This window comes from Mustela putorius, unplaced genomic scaffold (assembly GCF_011764305.1).
Source record: "Mustela putorius furo isolate JIRA1106 unplaced genomic scaffold, ASM1176430v1.1 tig00003962_pilon_pilon_pilon, whole genome shotgun sequence".
In the NCBI taxonomy this organism is placed as follows: domain Eukaryota; kingdom Metazoa; phylum Chordata; class Mammalia; order Carnivora; family Mustelidae; genus Mustela; species Mustela putorius.
The window spans coordinates 373,847-395,773 of NW_025422106.1; the positions used below are offsets into that span (position 1 = coordinate 373,847).

At 38.4% G+C, this 21,927-nt stretch overlaps 1 protein-coding gene across 1 annotated transcript in view; it reads left to right on the forward strand.

Annotated features, from left to right (window-relative positions):
- Positions 1-18,491, forward strand: part of TOP2A (DNA topoisomerase II alpha) — a 30,830-nt gene extending 12,339 nt beyond the window's left edge. The window contains exons 18-35 of the mRNA XM_045070097.1: positions 595-709; positions 1,064-1,185; positions 2,438-2,586; positions 4,696-4,927; positions 5,159-5,293; positions 5,403-5,603; positions 5,992-6,187; positions 7,694-7,785; positions 7,889-8,053; positions 8,178-8,261; positions 10,596-10,778; positions 11,096-11,186; positions 14,542-14,694; positions 14,930-15,056; positions 15,177-15,220; positions 15,617-15,757; positions 16,202-16,401; positions 17,394-18,491. Coding sequence (XP_044926032.1) covers positions 595-709; positions 1,064-1,185; positions 2,438-2,586; positions 4,696-4,927; positions 5,159-5,293; positions 5,403-5,603; positions 5,992-6,187; positions 7,694-7,785; positions 7,889-8,053; positions 8,178-8,261; positions 10,596-10,778; positions 11,096-11,186; positions 14,542-14,694; positions 14,930-15,056; positions 15,177-15,220; positions 15,617-15,757; positions 16,202-16,401; positions 17,394-17,522 — 2,559 coding nt within the window. The 3' untranslated portion in view covers positions 17,523-18,491. The remainder of the gene's footprint in view (positions 1-594; positions 710-1,063; positions 1,186-2,437; positions 2,587-4,695; positions 4,928-5,158; positions 5,294-5,402; positions 5,604-5,991; positions 6,188-7,693; positions 7,786-7,888; positions 8,054-8,177; positions 8,262-10,595; positions 10,779-11,095; positions 11,187-14,541; positions 14,695-14,929; positions 15,057-15,176; positions 15,221-15,616; positions 15,758-16,201; positions 16,402-17,393) is intronic.
- The last annotated feature ends 3,436 nt before the right edge of the window (positions 18,492-21,927 follow it).

Here is a 21,927-nt window from a genome sequence, read left to right on the forward strand (position 1 = left end):
CGCTTGCACGCGCTCTCTCTCTCTCTCTCTCTCAATCTAAAAGAAAACATTTTTATATATCCTACAACACAATGACTGATTGCTCCAGAAGAAAATTTAATAATATGTAACTATATATGAATGTGCTTATTTAGACTGCTGCATAAATGTATGGGAACTGAAAAATTTTAAAGGCAGTGCAGTTTTTCCAAATTGTGCAACAATTAAATTTGCTTTATCTTTAAAACCTGTACAGTAGGGGCGCCTGGGTGACTCAGTGGGTTAAACCTCTGCCTTTGGCTCAGTTCATGATCTCGGGGTCCTGGGATCCTGCCCTGACTCAGGCTCTCTGCTCAGCAGGAAGCCTGTTTACCCCTCCCCCTCTGCCTGCCTCTCTGAATACTTGTGATCTCTCTCTCTCTGTCAAATAAATAAATAAAATCTTAAAAAAAAAAAACCTGTAAAATACTTCTACATAAATCTGTGTCTTTGAGGGACTTAAGAATTATCATAGAATTGATATGCTGAAAGATTGATTCCTTTGGTGTTAAGCATTATTAAGATCAATGAACGTTTTAAAATTAGATCATCTAATAACTCTCTTTGGTCCCTCAGGATTACTTGTATGGACAAACTACCACATATCTGACATACAATGACTTCATAAATAAGGAACTTATCCTGTTCTCAAATTCTGATAATGAGAGATCTATCCCATCTATGGTGGATGGTAAGTTCCACTATGTTAGCCTTTTTTTTATCATACATAGAAATCAATGTCCATAAATTGGGACGCCTGGGTGGCTCAGTTGGTTAGGCAGCTGCCTTCGGCTCAGGTCATGATCCCGGGGTCCTGGGATCGAGTCCCACATCGGGCCCCTTGCTCGGCAGGGGGTCTGCTTCTCCCTCTGCCTCTGCCTGCCATTCTGTCTGCCTGTGTTCATGCTCTCTCTCTCTCTGACAAATAAATTAAAAAAAAAAAAAAAAGGCTAGAAAAAACATAGGCTAAAAAAAAAAAAAGAAATCAATGTCCATAAATGATTAAGTTGAGGATACTAATATTTGTACTTCTTCCATTTTAAAGGCTTGAAACCAGGTCAAAGAAAGGTTTTGTTTACCTGTTTCAAACGGAATGACAAGCGAGAGGTGAAGGTTGCCCAGTTAGCTGGGTCAGTGGCTGAGATGTCCTCTTATCATCATGGTGAGGTAAACACACAATCCATACAATCCATAATGTTTCTAGAAAGCATTATAGCAATAATACCTGCAAAATCATTTTCCAAACACATAGTGAGAGTACTTGGTGACATGAATACTGGTTCATCCATAGTAGAGGACAATTTGGTGAAATCTGGTAAAATCTGTCAAACTATAAATATGCTTACCTTTGGCTTAACAAATCTATTTCTAAAAATAATATTCCAATAAGGAGACTCATAAGTCTATAAGGATCTATGTTCAAGGATCTATAGTGATGTTTAATATATCTTTGTGATGCCAAAATTTAGACATTAAAAATGTCCATCAACTGGAAAATTGTCATTGATTATGATACATCTATGCCTGGAATCAGTTATATAACTGAAGTAAATCTGTGTGTACTAACATTGAGAATATCCATAATCTATTGTCAGTGGGGAGAAAAAGAGCCAGAACATTACTTAAACCAAAAACCTAGAAGGGTTTGCTCAAAGTTATTAATTTTGGTTATTTCTGTTGATTAAAAAGGACAACTTCTCAATTTTTTGTATTTCTCAGTTGTTTGATTTTATATAATCATATATTCCTTTTTTTAATTTTGGGATTAAATTGTTTTTTGTATTCATTGTATTTTAAAGAACTAGGTTGTCTATAGGTTTCTAGAACTTTAAATGTAATGATTGTCTTGTTTGTTGCTTTCAATCAAAACATAGTGGGCATGTAGTAAATGTTCACACAGCAAACATTTGTCAGATACTTACCATGTACCAGGTATATAAAGAAATCAAATAAGCTCCTTCTCAAGGTATAATCACAATTTAATCAGCCAACCCACACAACTATCAAAGTGACTCAGCAGGGAACCTCCTTCTCCCTTTGCCTGATGCCTACCCCTTGCTTGTGCTCTCTCTTGCTATCTCTCAGTGACAATAAATAAATAATCTAAAAAAAGAAATGAGTAAAGTATTGACACAAAAGAGGAAATATTTCATTCTGCTGAGGGTGAAGAGAAGAGCTATGCCTTCAAGGTTGAATAGGACTTGGTAGAAATTATTAGAAGGCAAGAGCCCCTAAACTTGGAGCCAGAAGGCTTGAGTTTAGGCATATCTGCCATCTGCCATGTAATTACCTAGGAAGAGTCAATAAACATCTATATCTCATAAAACCTTACAGGATTATAGTGAGGCTTAGTCATAACAATGGATATATATTATTAGAAGCCTACAGCTTAGATTAATTAATCTTTTTCCACCCCCAGATGTCACTAATGATGACCATTATCAATTTGGCTCAGAATTTTGTGGGTAGCAATAATCTGAACCTCTTGCAGCCCATTGGTCAATTTGGTACTAGGCTGCATGGTGGCAAGGATTCTGCTAGTCCTCGATACATCTTCACAATGCTCAGGTGGGTATGCCTACAATTTCTGGTGAATTCATCAAAAACTAATGATGTACTATATGCTGGCTAACTGAACATAATAAAAATATATATATTGAACTTTTTAAAAAAAATTCTAGTGAATTGCCATTAGCAATTTTGAAGTAATGTGACATTTAGTTGACCAAAAATATAAAAATTCAACTGATCTGGGGTGTCTGGGTGGTTCAGTCAGTTAAGCCTTTGCTTTTGGCTCAGGTCATGATCCCGGGGTCCTGGGATCGAGACCCGCAACTGGCTCTGCTCAGCAGGAAGCCTGCTTCTCCCACTCCTACTCCCCCTGCTTGTATTCCCTCTCTCACTATCCATCTCTCTCTGTCAAATAAATAAATAAAATCTTTTTTTTTAATTCAACTAATCAGAAAATGTACTTTTGATATAGATGTTTACAGTATTAATTTTTTAAAAATTAGGCTCCTTAAATTTAATTATGCTACTTCTTATAATAAACAGAACGTAAATTCTATTTCAGTTTGATAGCTGTGCCTTTGAATTTCTGAGAAATATTGTTTCCTTTCCAAACTACATGTTTTTACTTCAATTTCTTATATTTTCTTCACTTTAATTATACAGAGCAGTGGTTCTCAACCAGGGTAGATTTTGCACCACTACCCCATCTCCCAGGAGACTGTAATGTCTGGAGACATTTTTTATTGTCATGACTAGGGGAGCTGTGCTACGTCTAGTGGGCAGCAGCCAGAGCTACTGCTAAACACCCTACAATGCATAGGATAGCTCCCATAACAAAGAATTATCTGGCCCAAAATACCAGTAATGCCCAGGTTGAGAAACCCTGCTGTAGACTTGGGATCAGAGTAAAGAAGAGCTTAATTCTTCCTAACTACCGCAATTGAAATTTTACTCTATGGAAAGTACGTTATGAATGGTCAATTTTCTGCGGTCATCTTATTCAAACTTTCAGCAGCATTAACTAGTTAATCACTTCATCCTCCTTGAAACTCTTCTTTATTGGGCCTTTGGCCTCCAAGATACAAAACTGTTGGCTTTCTTCCTTATTTATCATTTTTCCTGGGTCCCTCTCATCTCTCCAGACTCTAACTACTGGCCTGCCCCAAAGCTCCTTCATTTGTTCTCTTTCCACTAGCTATACTCACTTCCATCCATGGATGATAACCCATCCACCTAGTTTCTTTTTCTTTTTTTCTTTTTTTTTTTTTTAAGATTTTTATTTATTTGACAGAGATCACAAGTAGACAGAGAGGCAGGCAGAGAGGTTGGGGGAGAATCAGGCTCCCTGCTGAGCAGAGAGCCCAATGTGGGGCTTGATCCCAGGACCCTGGGATCATGACCTGAGCCAAAAGCAAAGGCTTAACCCACTGAGCCACCCAGGCACGCCCCATTCATCTAGTTTCAACAGCTCTAATCCTGAATCTCTTATAGCTGACTACCCTCTCAATATTTACTAAGGTTTATCTAAAGTACTATAATATACCATCCTGCTTTCTTATGGCAGCCAACTAATATTTTTAAATAGATCATTCTGGTTCAGAACCTTCCAACTTTTTCATTTAGAGTAAAATCTAAAGGACCTACATGATCTATGTGCCCACTCCCCATATCTTTTGACTCTATCTCATACTGTCTGGTCCAAAAACACCTGACCTCTGCCTATATTCAAACATGCCAGTCACACTCTCTCCTCAGGGCTTTTTACTTACTGGTCCCTCTGCTTACAATACTTTCTCCAGATAACCACATGGTGGTTCATCCTCTCAGTTTCTTCACTTTAATGTCATCCTTTCAGAAAGTGTTACCATTCCTTAGCACCTCCAGTCATTCAATCACCTCTATTTTTTCTTTCTCCTTAGCATTTACCCCACCTGACAAAATGTATGTGCATTGTCTATCTCCATGTATGTGAGCTCCTTAGAGATTTTATGTCTGCAGTAACTGGCACATACAAAGGGCACAGAAAGTACTGTTAAATGATTACAGCCAGCAAGTAAAGCCAAAGTAATTTTCATGCATAGATATGAGCTAGCACATGTCCTTTTCACAAGTTAAGTACAAAGTCAGTGTTTTTATAAAATAACATTCTTTGATTATTTATTTTAGCCCTTTGGCTCGGTTGTTATTTCCACCAAAAGATGATCACACATTGAAGTTTTTATATGATGACAATCAGCGTGTTGAACCTGAGTGGTATATTCCTATTATACCCATGGTGCTGATAAATGGTGCTGAAGGAATTGGTACTGGGTGGTCCTGCAAAATCCCCAACTTTGATATTCGTGAAGTTGTAAATAATATCAGGCGTTTGATGGATGGAGAAGAACCTTTGCCAATGGTAACTATTCTGTGTATATTGGGATCCCTCATTTTCCTCTGGCTTCAATTCAGTAGACTATATAGTCAGAGGACACATAGAAAACTTATTATTTTAATGTTCATCAGATTTATTGTTTAATGCTATTGGGATTTCTTTAATGTTTATCAGATTTATTGTTTAATACTGTTGGGATTTCTGTTTTTAATGTCACATTTTAAAAACCCAATCTTCTTTAAAATACCAATTTAGCTTCCAAGTTACAAGAACTTCAAGGGTACTATCGAAGAACTGGCTCCAAATCAGTACGTGATCAGTGGTGAAGTGGCTATTCTTAATTCCACAACCATTGAAATCTCAGAGCTTCCGATCAGAACATGGACCCAGGTAAGTTACTGTGGATTTCTTCTTCGATTTTTGTGATCAGGGAAACACTTTGTACTACTTGATGTATACTCCTAAGCCTGTATTTTAAAAGGATTATCTCTTTCTTTAGACATATAAAGAACAGGTTCTAGAACCCATGTTGAATGGAACTGAGAAGACTCCACCTCTCATAACAGACTATAGGGAATACCATACAGACACTACAGTGAAGTTTGTTGTGAAAATGACTGAAGAGAAACTGGCAGAGGCAGAGAGAGTGGGACTACACAAAGTTTTCAAACTCCAAACTAGTCTCACATGCAACTCTATGGTATGTTTTTTTTTTTTTTTTTTTTTAAGATTTTTTTATTTGTTAGAGAGAGAGAGAGATACAGAGCGCAAGCACAGGCAGACAGAGTGGCAGGCTAGAGGCAGAGGGAGAAGCAGGCTCCCTGCCGAGCAAGGAGCCCAATGTGGGACTCGATCCCAGGATGCTGGGATCATGACCTGAGCCGAAGGCAGCCACTTTAACCAACTGAGCCACCCAGGCGTCCCTGGTATGTCTTATTTTATGAGAGGTGCCCATGTTTCAGTTTATATTAAAGTTTAATATCAGTTTTAAAAGGAAATCCTGGAATACTTTTATGTTTTTGAAGAATAAAGTCTTTTCTCTAAAACCATTAAAGTTTTGGCTTTATAATCTTGTTTTTCTTTTCTAGGTGCTTTTTGACCATGTAGGATGTTTAAAGAAATATGACACGGTGTTGGATATTCTAAGAGACTTCTTTGAACTCAGGCTTAAATATTATGGATTAAGAAAAGAATGGCTTCTAGGAATGCTTGGTGCTGAATCTGCTAAACTGAACAATCAGGCTCGCTTTATCTTAGAGAAAATAGATGGCAAAATAATCATTGGTATGTTTTTAGATCAATAACTGTACTAAAACTACAATTATGCCAAACTTTACACATTTCTTTTAAATACCTAGTCATTTACAGTTTGGAAAATATAGCTTTCCTTAGATTGAACATCTTGAAAAATCAAGATTTAGTTGACATGTAGATAGAGAATAGAGAGATAGAAAGGTACCTGTGTAAACTGATAAAGAGAAGAATTATTAAGTCTGAGAGGGGAGAAAAAGTCCAGAAGGAAGACTATAAAGGGTTTATATTACAGCTAAATTGTGTACTGGAAGACTGAAAGAGTCATGTCTTGGGTTTTTATGTATTTATTTATTTTTAAAGACATTCTAGAAGCAACTAAGTCAGGGTTTAAGTTACCAGGAAGGAAACAGTTTTGATAAAAGCTGGGTTGTAAGGAGGTTTAAAAAAAAAACAAAAACTCAACACTGGCCAGTGCTAACTAGGAAGGCTAGGCAACTAACTTATGGGTCATAGTAGCAAGTCCCAAAACATGGCAACATGAATTCCTGGTGATCACAGAATAATTTTCTGGTCGTACACAAAAATGTTTAACTTGATAGTTACATGTTCAAATACATGAATATTTTTTAACAACACTAGCATAAGCACTCCTTAATTTCTTAGAATTATTGCTTAAAGCAAAGCTAAAATGAGTGATAATGGACATGATTCAAAGAAAACAGAAAGTAAGATTTGTGTCTCGTTTACCAGAATTTAGGGAATAATAGGACTATGCAGTCTTGAGCATAAAAATGTAGGGGGCCTACACATGTAATCTGTATCAAATTAATTGATAAAAAATGGTGCTCAGAAATTCATCCCAAAATACCTTGTAGCTAGTAATTCAATATCCCTCAAAGTGTAATAAATTGACTGCAGTAGTCACTGGAAGAAAGGTACTCTAGAAAAAGGGAATGGGTATAACACAGTTGGATTGGTGGCACAAATTATTGCCCAATTAATGTTAAAATTTTGAAAAGGGAGCATAACTGAGGTAGAGACTTATCAGAAATAAAGGTTTGATTGCCTCCTGTTCTTTTAAGAATTATAATTAGATGGGGCGCCTGGGTGGCTCAGTGGGTTAGGCCTCTGCCTTCGGCTCGGGTCATGATCCCAGGGGCTTGGGATCGAGTCCCACATAGGGTTCTCTGCTCAGCAGGGAGCCTGCTTCTCCTCATCTCTCTCTCTGTCTGTCTCTCTGCCTATTTGTGATCTCTCTCTCTGTCAAATAAATAAATAAAATCTTTAAAAAAAAAAAAGAATTATAATTAGATCAATAATTTCATAATGTGATTTGACTGTCCCAATTGTGGTAATTTACATTTGTCAGTGGTTTAGGAAAAAGACTTCTCTGTAAACCAGGATGTATAGATTTATGCAAGATAAAGTTTAATTTTTAGTTAAACTTTAGTTAAACTTTTGAATTCATATGGTAAAACCTATTCCTTTCCTAAAATATTCCTCAAAACCATTATCTCTGTTTACATTTTTTAATAGAAAATAAGCCTAAGAAAGAATTAATTAAAGTTCTGATTCAGAGGGGATACGATTCAGATCCCGTGAAGGCTTGGAAAGAGGCACAGCAAAAGGTAAATTCTCGGTTAGCATGTTCTATATTATCGAAGACTATGTAGAATCTAATGTCTCTGTTTCAAATTTCCTGTTAAAGCTACATTTTAATTTCTCCTCTAGGTACCAGATGAAGAAGAGAATGAAGAGAGTGACAATGAAAATGAAGCTGAAAAGAGTGACTCTGTAAGAGATTCTGGACCAACCTTCAACTACCTTCTTGATATGCCTCTTTGGTATCTCACTAAGGAGAAGAAGGATGAACTGTGTAAGCTGAGAAATGAAAAAGTGAGTTGTTGGTGGAGGGTAACATTGCTCAGTTGTTAAAGTGGTGAAAGTAAAAACTGTGCCTCATGAAAATTTATGCTATTTAACCCATAAATTAACTCTTAATTTTCTGACTCTTATGAAGGAGCAAGAGCTAGAAACATTAAAGAGAAAGAGTCCATCAGATTTGTGGAGAGAAGACTTGGCTGCTTTTATTGAAGAGCTGGAGGTATGTAGTTTATAATTGCTAATGTTAGAGTTTTTATTAGTGAAATAGTACATTCTAACAGTATACAATATATAATTCTAACAATATACCTCTTGGTCAAGAACTTTCACAATTAGGGGTGCGTGGGTGGTTCAGTTAGTTAAACGTCTGCCTTAAGCTCAGGTTGTGACCCCAGGGTCCTGGGATCGACCCCCGTCTCTCAAATAAATAAATAAAATCTTTTTAAAAACACCTTTTGGGGGGGTGCCTGGGTGGCTCAGTGGGTTAAAGCCTCTGCCTTCCGCTTGGGTCATGATCCCAGGGTCCTGGGATCAAGCCCCACATTGGGCACTCTGCTTAGCGGGCAGCCTGCTTCCCCTGCTCTCTGCCTGCCTTTCTGCTTACTTGTGATCTCTCTCTGTCAGATAATAAGAAATCTTTTTTTTTTTTTTTTTTTTTTTGACAGAACACAATTAGGCAGAGAGGCAGGCAGAGAGAGAGGAGGAAGCAGGCTCCCTGCTGAGCAGAGAGCCCGATGCGGGACTCGATCCCAGGACCCTGAGATCATGACCTGAGCCGAAGGCAGCGGCTTAACCCACTGAGCCACCCAGGCGCCCGATAATAAGAAATCTTTAAAAAAAAAAAAAAAAAAAAAAAGACCTTTTGGGATGCCTGGGCAGCTCAGTGGGTTAAAACTTCTGCCTTTGGCTCAGGTCATGATCCCAGGGTTCTGGGATTGAGCCCCACATCAGGCTCTGTGCTCAACAGGGAGCCTGCTCCCCCCCCCCCCCACCCGCCGTCTGCCTCTCTGCCTACTTGTGATCTCTGTCTGTCAAATAAATTAATTAAATAAAAATAAATAAATAAAAAATAATTTAAAAAAAACAAAAGACATTTCATGATTAGCAATAGAAAGAATAAGACATAAGAAAACATTCCAAGATAACACATAAAAGAACAGATTGTTAGAATAAAGTAAATGATGGCCAGAAGCACACTACTAGAACTTTTTGGACAAAAAGAGAAAAGGGTAGGAGTTGATTTCTGACTAACTGGGAATAGTATGGAATAAGAATATTTACTTAAATATGGAAAAAGACCAACCCAATCTCCCAACTCAATATAAAAGGACAAAGATGTTTACCTTCAGGGCTAGCTCATCAATTTCAAAAGATACTTTGTTATCTAAATCTCACTAATGTTTTGTTTTCTAACATTATTTTAAGATTAAAAAAAAGCATTTCATAAATTAAGCTAAAATGTTTTACATGCAGTTTTATATTATTACACTTTAGTATGGATGTACAAGTAGAATCCCATCCTTTCACTTCTTTTTTTTAAGATTTTATTTATAAATTTTTTTTTTAAGATTTTATTTATTTATTTGACAGACGGAGATCACAAGTAGGCAGAGAGGCAGGCAGAGAGAGAGAGGAAGAAGCAGGCTCCCCGCAGAGCAGAGAGCCTGATGTGGGACTCGATCCCAGGACCCTGGGATCATGACCTGAGCCAAAGGCAGAGGCTTTAACCCACTGAGCCACCCAGGCGCCCTAAATTATTTTCTTAACATATAATGTATTATTTGCCCCAGGGGTACAGGTCTGTGGACCGTTATGCTTACACACTCCACAGCGCTCACCATTTCACATACCCTCCCCAGTGCCATCCTTTCACTTCTTAATTTGAGTTTACAAATATGTGTATATAAATCTATGCATTTTATCCCTAACACAGCTTCCCCTTTTTATTTTCAGAAAACTTAAATGGTAGAATCAAGAGTAGAACCCAGTCTTCTGTGTCCACACTTATCAAGTGGGCCTTAATTATATATATCTTCAATTGCAATGGCATACTTTGTTGTGGCACAGCTATTCACAGATTTAAGATGTGGGGTGCCTGTCTAGCTCAGTCAGAAGAGCATGTAACTCTTGATCTCAGGGTCGTGAGTTCAAAGCCCACACTGGGTATAGAGATTACATATATACATAAATTAAAGAAAAAATTTTATCTTAAAATGTAACAAATTGAAATCAGTTTAACCAGCCTTTTATTTTATTTTATTTTATTTTATTTTTTTAAAGATTTTATTTATTTATTTGACAGAGAGAAATCACAAGTAGATGGAGAGGCAGGCAGAGAGAGAGAGGGAAGCAGGCTCTCTGCTGAGCAGAGAGCCCGATGCGGGACTCGATCCCAGGACTCTGAGATCATGACCTGAGCCGAAGGCAGCGGCTTAACCCACTGAGCCACCCAGGCGCCCCTTAACCAGCCTTTTATTCTATTCCTATAAAGTAGCCTAGATTTTATAGTGTCTTTGTTGACTTATAAACTTGCTTTCTCTTATCCCTTTTGTAGGCTGTTGAAACAAAGGAAAAACAAGAAGAACAAATAGGACTTCCTGGGAAAGGGGGGAAAGCAAAGGGGAAAAAAACACAAATGGCTGAAGTTCTGCCTTCTCCATGTGGGAAAAGAGTCATCCCCCGAGTGACCGTAGAGATGAAAGCAGAGGCAGAAAAGAAAATTAAAAAGAAAATTAAGGTACTACTCTTGAAAAGCTATACATAAATACTTAAGACTTATTTTGGCTTAAAATTAAACAATGATATAAAACTTCTAATCCCATAGTTTGTAGTTAATCCTGTATCTAATCATAACTTTGCTTTCCTATGTGCCTGATTTTTTTAAGATGTTTAAGTATCTTGAAAAAGTCATACCCATACCTTTATTCAGAGCTCTTAACCAAAATTTAAAGAAAAAAATCACTCTGACCAGATAAATATTTGTATATTTGACCTTACATTATTCCAAATTATAAGTTACCAGAACTTGACCATCTTTGTCTTGCTCTTTTTTAGAATGAAAACACTGAAGGGAACCCTCCAGAAGACAGTATTGAACCAGAAGGTCTGAAACAAAGGTTGGAGAAAAAACAGAAAAGAGAACCAGGTATGAAAAAATTTTAAGTAAAATGGTATAGAATTGAGATTAAGTTGTGTCTGTTACCAAGTACATTCTACATAGATGTTTAGTAAGTCCTTACTGAGTAACGTGATGGAAGGCTATATCTAAAGTTTACTTGAACCTCCCTAATACTGTCCTTGGATATGATTTATGTTAGAAGAGATCATTTTGAGGGGCACTTGGGTGGCTCAGTGGGTTAAGCCTTTGCCTTCATGCCTTCAGCTCAGGTCGTGGTCCCAGCATCCAGGGATCGAGCCCCATATTGGGCTTCCTGCTCGGCGGGAAGCCTGCTTCTCCCTCTCCCACTCCCCCTGCTTGTATTCCCTCTCTCGCTGTGTCTCTCTCTGTCAAATAAATAAATAAAATCTTTTAAAAAAAAAGAGACAGAGATCATTTTGAAATAGTTTGTTAATTTGGCAATTTGAGTTTCTTAGTTGGGATCTAAAGAAAACACAGTTTATTAAATTCTACTTTTCTAGCCAACTATAAGGCTCTATATTAATATATAAAGCTTCTTGAGAACAGTGAGCACATCTTAGTCACATTTGTATTATCCCTAAAGTTGAACAAAATGCCTAGAATATAAGTAGCACTCAGTAAATTAAATAGAATTATAGATTATACCTTTACTGAGTATCTACTTTTTTTAATAAGATACTAACATACCAAGTTCATCCACTTAAAGTATACCATTCAGGGGCACCTGGACGGCTCAGTCAATTAAATATTTGCCTTTGGCCCGGGTCATGATCCTATGGTCCTGGGATCAAGTCCCATGTCATGTTCCCTGCTAAGTGGGGAGCCTGCTTCTCCCTCTTTCTTTGCAGCATCCCCTGCTTGTTCTCTCTCTGTCAGATAAATAAAATCTTTTTAAAACAAATAAAATGTGCCATTCCATCATTTTAGTATGCTGAACCCATGAAAAACAAACACTCTACCTGTTTAATGGTCACTCCCCATTGCCTACCAGCTTCCCTTCCTCCTAGACAACTATTAATCTACTTTCTGTCTCTAGATTTACTTTTCTGGACATTTCATAGGAATGAAATCATGTAATAGCTGGTCTTTTTTTCCCTGGTATCTTTCACTTAGCATAATGTCTTAAAGGGTCACCTATGTAGTGACATGTATCAATACTTTGCTCTTTTTTTTTTTTTTAAGATTTTATTTATTTATTAATTTGACAGCGATCACAAGTAGGCAGAGGCAGGCAGAGAGAGAGAGAGAGGCAGGCTCCCCACTGAGCAGAGAGCCCTGCGCAGGGCTCAATCCCAGGACCCCAGGATCACGACCTGAGCCGAAAGCAGAGGCTTCAACCCACTGAGCCACCCAGGTGCCCCTACTTCACTCTTTTTTATCACCAAATAGTTTTTCATAGTATGGACATACCACTTTTTATTTATTTCTTCATTCGTTCATAGGTATTTGGCTTTTTTCCATTTTTTGGCTATTGTGAACACTGCTAGGAATATTTATATACAAGTTTTTATATGGACTTAATGTTTTTATTTCTTTTGGGTAGATACCTAGGAATGGAATTGTTCTGGGTCATATGATTTTTTTCTATGTTTATCTTTTTGAGGAACTGCCAAACTGTTTTTCAGAGCAGCTGCCCCATTTTACATTCCCTCCAGCAATGTATGAGGGTTCATATTCTCCATATCCTCAGCAGCACAGTTAATCCCTTGTCTTTTTTTTTTTTTTCATTCTAGCCATACTAGTGGATAGGAAGTGGTATCTCATGGTTTTAGTTTGCATTTCCCTATTGTCTAATGATGCTGAGTATCTTCTTAATGTGCTTATTGGCTATTCATATTTCTTTAGGAAAATATCTATTTAGACCCTTTGCCCATGTTTTTAATTGGGTTATTTATCTTTTGTTGTTGAGTTAGTTGTAAGATTTCTTTATGTATTCTAATTTTTTTTAAGATTTTTATTTTAATTAGAGAGAAAGCACAGGTATGTAAGGCGGGGAGGAACAGAGGGAAAAGGAAAGAGAGAATCTGAAGCAGACTCCACCCTGAGCACAGAGCCCCACACAGGGCTCAATCTCATCTCATGACTCCAAGATCATGACCTGAGCCAAAATCAAGAGTTGAAGACTTAACCAACTGAGCCACCCAGGCGCCCCTCTTTTTTTTTTTTTTTTAAAGATTTTACTTATTTATTTGACAGAGAGACACAGAGAGAGGGAACACAAGCAGGGGGAGTGAGAGAGGGAAAAACAGGCTTCCCACTGAGCAGGGAGCCCGACGCAGGCCTCGACCCCAGGACTCTGGGATCATGACCTGAGCCAAAGGCAGTCACTTAACAACTGAGCCACCCAGGTGCCCTCTCTTTCTTTTCTTGATAGTGTCCTTTGAACCACAAATTTTTAATTATGATGCAGTCTAATTTTATCTTTTTTTCCCCTTTTGTTGCTTGTGCTTTTGGTATCATGTCTAATCTTTTTCTGAATCCTAGGTCATGAAGATTTACCCCTATGTTTTCATCTAAGAGTTTTAGTTTTAGCTCTTATAGATCTGTGATACATTTTGAATTAATTTTTGGATATGGCATAAGGAAGGAGTCCAACCTCATTCTTTTGTATGTGGATATCCTCTTGTCCCAGCATCATACTGAAAACCTTCTTTCCTATTACATTGTCTTCACCCTTGTCAAAAAATCAATTGCCCATAAATTTTAGAGTTTATGGATTCTCAACTCTATTCCATCGATTGATCTATATGTCTAAACTTGAGTATCTACTTTTAATAGGTAATATGTGCTCAGTTCTGTGGGGCATACAAAGATGAATAAAACTAATGGAAACATCTTAGTATTAAACTAAAGAAATAGTAAAAGTATGCCATACTGTGCAAAGTCATAGACTGACCTTTGTATGCAGAACACCTTTAACTTTGAACCTAGCTAGTGATCTTTTAGCATATAAAACCAATGAATTATTTGAGTATTTTGACCCTTCATGTTCCCATGAGTTTGATTACTCTCAAATAATGTGAGGGCACAAGAAGTGGGAGAGCATGGCTTTTTACCTTCAAGGGGTTTATCAAGAACAGGAAATTAAAGCAGTATATACTAGCCATTGTGGGACTGAGAGAAAGGTGAGATCAGTGTAGGTGCACATCTACATAACTAGAGGTGACAACAATTTATTTATGGAATTGGAAGACCAAACTATAAACTCCACAGGAAGAGGCACTATGTCCGTTTCTCTTCACCACTGTATTCCCAATACTAGCACAGAGCTCAATAAATATTTGAAAGATGGTTGGTTAATAGATGGAGAAGAGTGAGTCAAAGAACATGTAAAGGTGGTTAATTCCTATCTCGCTTCTAGGTACCAAGACAAAGAAGCAAACTACATTGTCATTTAAACCAATCAAAAAAGGAAAGAAGAGAAACCCCTGGTCTGATTCAGAATCAGATATGAGCAGTAATGAAAGTAACTTTGATGTCCCTCCACGAGAGATAGAGCCACGGAGAGCAGCAAGTAAGGAAAAGTGCTGAATGTGCTGAAAGATCTGAGTGGCCAGTGTATTTCAAGGCATTAATCCCAGAAATTGTTATATCTTAGAGCAGTAATTATTTTAAGTTTTTGAAAAATGGACATATCTTTTAGGAGATTAAGCTAAAGCTGGGATCTTCATGAAATGTTTTATCAATCTGTGGATTAAATATTATTTCTGTTACCCTCATATTCTTTGCTCTACGTATGTTTTTTATAGCAAAAACCAAATTCACAGTGGATTTGGATTCAGATGACGATTTCTCGGATTTTGATGAAAAAACTCAAGATGAAGATTTTGTCCCATCATCAGATGTTAGTCCACTTAAGACCAAAGCTTCCCCAAAGTAAGCATCTTCTCTAATATGGATTTTATCATGATTGTTGCCAGTGATCAATGATACTGTCTTTGTTACTTGACACATTTAGAATTGGTTGTCAGGATGTTTTTGGTTTTTTTCTTCCAGACATGCTACCAAAGAACTGAAACCACAGAAAAGTGCCACATCAGGTATGTATTTAAGTAAAAATATAGAAACGTCTGCTTCACTGTGACGCTCGGTTCCTGCTGGGTTCTAATCTGACTACATTATCTAAGTCCTGCCTTAGAAGATAAAAGTGGGTTCTTATTAGCATTACACTGATGGTATTCTTTAGGGTTCGTTCACAGAAAGGGGTTCTACACTTCATATACTGGAAGTCATCTCGTGCTTACTGTTTACTGTGCTGGGTCCTAGAGGTACAAAAAATAACTGCTGATGAAGAATCCAGAAATTAGATCAAAGTTCTAAGAGTATGTTTTAAATATTCTAGAAGAGTCAGGGACTTGGCGTTTAAATGGAAATTCCGAGCAGGAAACAAATTTTTATGTGTCGCTTAGATGTACTATTTTCCTTTCCGTTCGAAGTAATGGACGTTGATGCTGATGATGCCAAGGACAGTGTACTACTTCCTCCAGGTTCTCCTGCTGCTGATTTCTCAACTGAAACTGAAATCCTAAACCCTGTTGCTAAAAAGAAGGTGGTGGTGAAGAAGATAGCTGCAAAAAGTGAGCTTCAGTCTTTGACATGGGTTAATATTAGGATTAAGTAGCTGGCTTCCACAAGTCAATTTTAATTTTTTACTCTCAAAAGTTACTATTAATATTGGAGTTAAAAACCTTTTCCAAATGGAAGCAAATATTTAGCTCTTTATAATCAAAATTGGTGGTCAAAAGGTTTAAAATCACCATGTTTCTCAAAATGCCAGGCATTCTCTAGCTCATTTCTGTGACAGGGACAGAGTTTATAAACAGTGCAAAAGTTTAATGTAAAACATAAACCTATAAAAAAATTAGATGCTTAAGAATACTTTGATTCTCTAATGTATTTTCAGCTCTATTAGATTTTTTCTATATTAAATATAAGCAATCAATAGCTTACTAAAGAAAGTTCACAGTGAGAACAATTCGTCTACGAGTGGCCTCATGATAAATGCCTGTGTTGAATTGCAGGTCAGTCTTCCACCTCCACTAAAGGTGCCAAGAAAGGGGCTGCACCAAAAGGAACTAAAAAGGATCCAGGCTTGAATTCCGATGTACCTCAAAAGCCTGATCCCCCCAAAACCAAAACTCGCCGCAAAAGGAAACCATCCACTTCTGATGATTCTGACTCTAATTTTGAGAAAATGATTTCTAAAACAGTCACAAACAAGGTATTTATCCTAGCCAGTCCTTTCTCTATAGGTGTTTTTAAAAAATAACCAAGACTTGTTCTTAATAATCTGACACATTTTAGGGTGCACCTAGGTGACTCAGTCGCTAAGTGTCTGCCTTTGACTCAGGTCATGATTCTAGGGTCCTGGAATCAAGCCCCTCATCAGGCTCTCTGCTCGGCAGGAAGTCTGCTTCTCCCTCTCCCTCTCCGACTCCCACTCCCCCTGCTTGGGTTCCCTCTCTCACTGTGTCTCTCTCTGTCAAATAAAGTCTTTAATTAAAAAAAAAAAAAGAATCGATTTAAAAATAAATAATACTAAACTGACACTTTTTAAGAAAATAAATGTAGGGACACTTGGGTGGCTCAGATGGTTAAGTGTCTGCCTTCAGGTCAGACCCTGATCTCAGGGTCCTGGGATCAATCCCTATGTCAGGCCCCCTGCTCATTGGGGAGCCTGCTTCCCTCTCCCTCTCTCTCTGCCCCTTCCCCCCACCCGCTCATGCTCTCTCACTCTCTCAAATAAATAAATCTAAAGAAAAAAAAAGAAGAAAGAAAGAAATATAAATCTCCTAATTTATTTAGCTTTTACTAGTTGTAACAAGTTACACTTAAAAACTTGCTGCTTATGGGTCACCTGGGTGACTCAGTTGGTTAAGCATCTGCCTTCAGTTCAGGTCCTAATCCAAGGGTCCTGGGATTGAGTCCCACCATCAGGCTCCTCACTCAGCAGGGAGCTTGCTTCTCTTTCTGCTTGCCACTTCCCCTGATTGTGCTTTCTCTATCTGACAAATAAATAAAAATCTTAAAAATATATATATATACATGTATATATATGTACCACTTAGTTAACGAGAGTTGCCTTAGATCTATTTCTTAGTACTTATTAGAAAGAGAGAAACTCATTGAACTGTAGTCTACTGATATATTTTTTACAACGAAATGTTGCTGTCAAACTAACATTGTGCAAATTACTTGGTCTTCCTCTTCTAGAAATCCAAGGCGGAGAGTGAGGACTTCCATCTGGACTTAGACTCAGCTGTGGCTCCTCGGGCCAAATCAGGACGGGCAAAGAAACCTATAAAGTACCTCGAAGAATCAGATGAAGATGATCTGTTCTAAAACATGATTATTTTAAGTAATGGTCTTATTGAGCCCAAGACTGGTTTTAGAGTTACCTGAGCCCCTTAATTTCTTCTCCTCTGAATTTTGTTTGGGGAAGGTGGTTTTAATCCAGAACCATCAAAGTGAAGTGTGTCAAGCCCACTATTACTGTCTAAGTAGTGATCACCTCATGGGCATTGTTTTCTTCTCTGCTTTGTCTATGTTTGGAGTGTCTTCTCTTTTGTCTTTAGAATCTGCTTTTAAATTCTTCTGAGCTCTGGAGATAGTTGTGTGGTCACTTCAGCATAATATAGTTTATTGACCACTCATTAAGCTAAAATTCTTATAAATGTCTTCTCTGCCTCCTTTCCTACTCTCAGTAAATATGAGATAGAGCATCATTAATTCTCTTTTACCTTAGTTTTATAGGTAATTTTCCATCAGATAGAACTTTATGGTTCTAGTACAAATAATCCCCACTCAGCCTTTTATGTGCTGAATTTTTGCTCAGGCAATGAAAAATTGCTCATATTCTTCATATCCTTTTGAATACTAGCAGAGGCTGAGGAAAAACAGCCTGGCTGTGTCCATATAATCTCAACACTGTCCATATAACCTCAACACAGAGGGTGAAGAAAATTAGTGTTGTGACCATCTCAATTCTTGACTTGTCCCCTCAGGCAGTTTCCAACTTTAAATCTCCCAAAGAGCAAATTTCTAGGGACCATTGGATTGCAAAAAAGTGGGGGGCAACATTCACTCAAAGATCTTATATCATTGCCATCCATACTCAACAGTGAGCGGTTATATCCATTTTGAGAAATCTCCATAATTATCAATTTACAAACTTTGTAAAACATTTCTGCATTTTTACATGTGTGTGACTTGAGTAGTGTTATCAATGTTTTTGTAAATATTTACTATGTTTTTCTATTTCACTTAATTCTAAAAATTTTTTACTTTAATAAAATGTTCTAAACATAGCAACCCATTGATTGTCTTTTTTTCTCTTGCAGTATACACTTTTCCTTACTCTAAAATATATTCGTCTTTACTTCCCCCCCCCCTTTTTTTTAAGACTTTGTTTATTTGACAGAGATCACTAAATAGTCAGAGAAGCAGGCAGAGAGAGAGAGGAAGAAGCAGGCTCCCCACTGAGCAGAGAGCCCAATGAGGGGCTCAATCCCAGGACCCTGGGATCATGACCCGAGCCAAAGGCAGAGGCTTTAACCCTCTGAGCCACCGAGGCGCCCCTTTACTTCCCTTTGAGGGAAGGGAAATTCTGATCATTTGCTGATGTACCTACCTAACAGCCCCTGGCATTAGTCATAGGTCTGAGATAGGCAACATGACCTAATCAAAGCCAGTCAGGTTTTTCCCGGGTTTTTATACATGAGTACAAAGTTCTCCCTCTCCTTCACATCAGAAGGCCTTGGCCCCCCATGAGCAAGTAGTGTCAAATATGTGTGGTTGGTTTTTTTTTGTTTTATTTTTTTAATGATCTCTTTAACAATTTTGATAATCAGGACAACTACCTGAGGGTCTCAGTAAATGACATTAGGGCAACTGGACAATCATTTAAAAGAAAGAAATGTTAGGGGCGCCTGGGTGGCTCAGTGGGTTAAAGCCTCTGCCTTTGGCTCAGGTCATGATCCCAGGGCCCTGGGATCAAGCCCTACATTGGGCTCTCTGCTCAGTGGGGAGCCTGCTTCCTCCTCTCTCTCTCTCTGCCTACTTGTGATCTCTGTCTGTCAAAAGAGAAAAAGAAATGTTAGAATGTTAGATAAATCCAGTCCCTCACATCTTCTACCAAAGTTTAAGTTCAAACAGACAAGATTAAAATGTCAAAAACAAAACCATTTTAAAAATGTACCAAAAGAGGGGCGCCTGGGTGGCTCAGTGGGTTACGCCGCTGCCTTCGGCTCGGGTCATGATCTCGGGGTCCTGGGATCGAGTCCCGCATCGGGCTCTCTGCTCGGCAGGGAGCCTGCTTCCTCCTCTCTCTCTCTGCCTGCCTCTCTGCCTACTTGTGGTCTCTCTCTGTCAAATAAATAAATAAAATCTTTTAAAAAAAAAAAATGTACCAAAGGAAAAGGAATTTTGAGTTACAGAGGGAGATCTTAAACCTAGCCCCACGGGTTGAGAAAGATCTGGAAAAATGAGCACTCTCATCAGAATCTGGTCCAAAAGGTCTAACTCTGTCCTAACAATTCTCACTTTAAGAAACGTAGTTCAAGAGAAAAATTGGGACATGGGGCACCTCGATGGCTCAGTCGGTTAAGCGCCTGACTCGATTTCACCTCGGGTCATGAGGATGACCCCCACGGCAGACCACACTGGGTGTGGAGCCTGCTTAAGATTCTCTCCTCCCGGGGCACCTGGGTGGCTCAGTGGGTTGGGCCTCTGCCTTCAGCTCAGGTCATGATCTCAGGGTCCTGGGATCGAGCCCCGCATCAGGCTCCCTGCTCCGCAGGAAGCCTGCTTCCCTCTCTCTCTCTCTCTCTGCCTGCCTCTCTGCCTACTTGTGATCTGTCTGTCAAATAAATAAATAAAATATTAAAAAAAAAGATTCTCTCCTCCCTATAAAAACTTTTTTAAGAAGATATTTGGGACATTTGCAAGTATTGTAAATGCTCAGAAATACAGGAAATCTCAATATACTAGTCACATAATTTTGCAAAATGTTACCATTAGGGGAGAGAGGGGCACATGGAGTCTGCCTCTCCCTCTCCACCTGTCTCTCCCCCAGTTCATGCTCTCTTTCGCTCTCTCTGTCTCTCTCAAATAAAATCTTTTTTAAAATTACATGTACATCTATAATTATCTCAAGAAAAGCCACATACAAAGATGCTCGCTGAAGTCTAGTAAAATTGAAAGTGATCTAAATGTCCAAAAACAAGAGACGTCAGATAAAACAATTAGTTTAAACAAATTATGGTACAATGAGGACTATCAGGTACTCCTTAAGAAGATCATGTAGATTACTGATTAACATGAAAAGATACCCTTACTGAGTGAAGAAAGCAGGTTACGAATCAGGTGAAGTCCCTGTCTGTTAAGTATGCATTTGTTGACAGAAGGAAAGCATATAAACACTCCTTAGAAAGAAAAGTCCAAGACATTCACCTTTTAAAAGTAGAAGTTTGGGGCATCTGGGTGGCTCCATTGGTTAAAGGACTGCCTTTGACTCAGGTCTTGATCCCAGGGTCCTGGGATTGAGCCCTGAGTAGGGCTCCCTGCTCAGTGGGGAGCCAGCTTCTCACTCTCCCTCTGCTGCTCCGCCTGCTTATGCTCTCTCGAACTCTCTTGGTCAAATAAATAAATAAATAAATAAAATCTTAAAAGAAAAAAGTAGAATTTTGCTCCTGATCAGTAAAGCACTTGCTAAGACTCCAAATGAATACATCTCTTGACTTCATTCCTTAAGCCAACTGACATTCTAGAAGATAAAATTCTAGTGCTAATCAACCTGGTTATGTACATTTAGATCCTTTATAGAATAGCTATTTCCTACACATGAAACACTGCTCAGATAAATAGATATTACATCAGTTAGAATTACAAAAGAACAGTTGTTGAGAAAAGGTGTTCAAAGCTTGCATTCATGGATAAATAATACAATAAGCTTACTAAGCTTTTTTTTTTTTTTTAAAGATTTTATTTATCAGAGAGAGACAGGGGGAGAAAGCGAGCACAGGCAGACAGAATGGCAGGCAGAGGCAGAGGGAGAAGCAGGCTCCCCACTGAGCAAGGAGCCTGATGTGGGACTCGATCCCAGGACGCTGGGATCATGACCTGAGCCGAAGGCAGCTGCTTAACCAACTGAGCCACCCCAGGCATCCCTTACTAAGCCTTTTAAAACATATTGCATTCCACTGTTTCTGCTGCAAGGGAATTTTTTAAGTGGTTTCTGGCCATTTTGTCCTAAAACCCAAAGACAAAAAATATTTTTAATTTTATTTATTTGACAGAGATCACAAGTAGGAAGAGAGGCAGGCAGAGAGGGGGGAGAAGCAGGCCCCCTGCTGAGCAGAGAGCCCGATGTGGGGCTCCACCCAAGGACCCTGAGATCATGACCTGAGCTGAAGGCAGAGGCTTAACTCACGGAGCCACCAAGGCACCCGACAAAAATTTTTTTAATTCATTAACTTTGGCTTATAGAGTGATGGATATCTGTTCTGACCTGCCCAGTGTCCCCTTCCTCAATAATTCCACTTTTGGAAAACTATTCTGAAGTCCAAAAAACAAAAAGCTTGTGTCCAAAAGCATTCATTGTAGCATTATATACACTGGTGAAAAATTGGGAACGGAATAAGTGTCCTACAGTGGAAGAACTGGTTAAACTGGTACACTCTTACCATGTATTACAGTCATCAAAAGTCTTATTTTCCCAGAACATTTAACAACAGGAAAGTCATGTTGG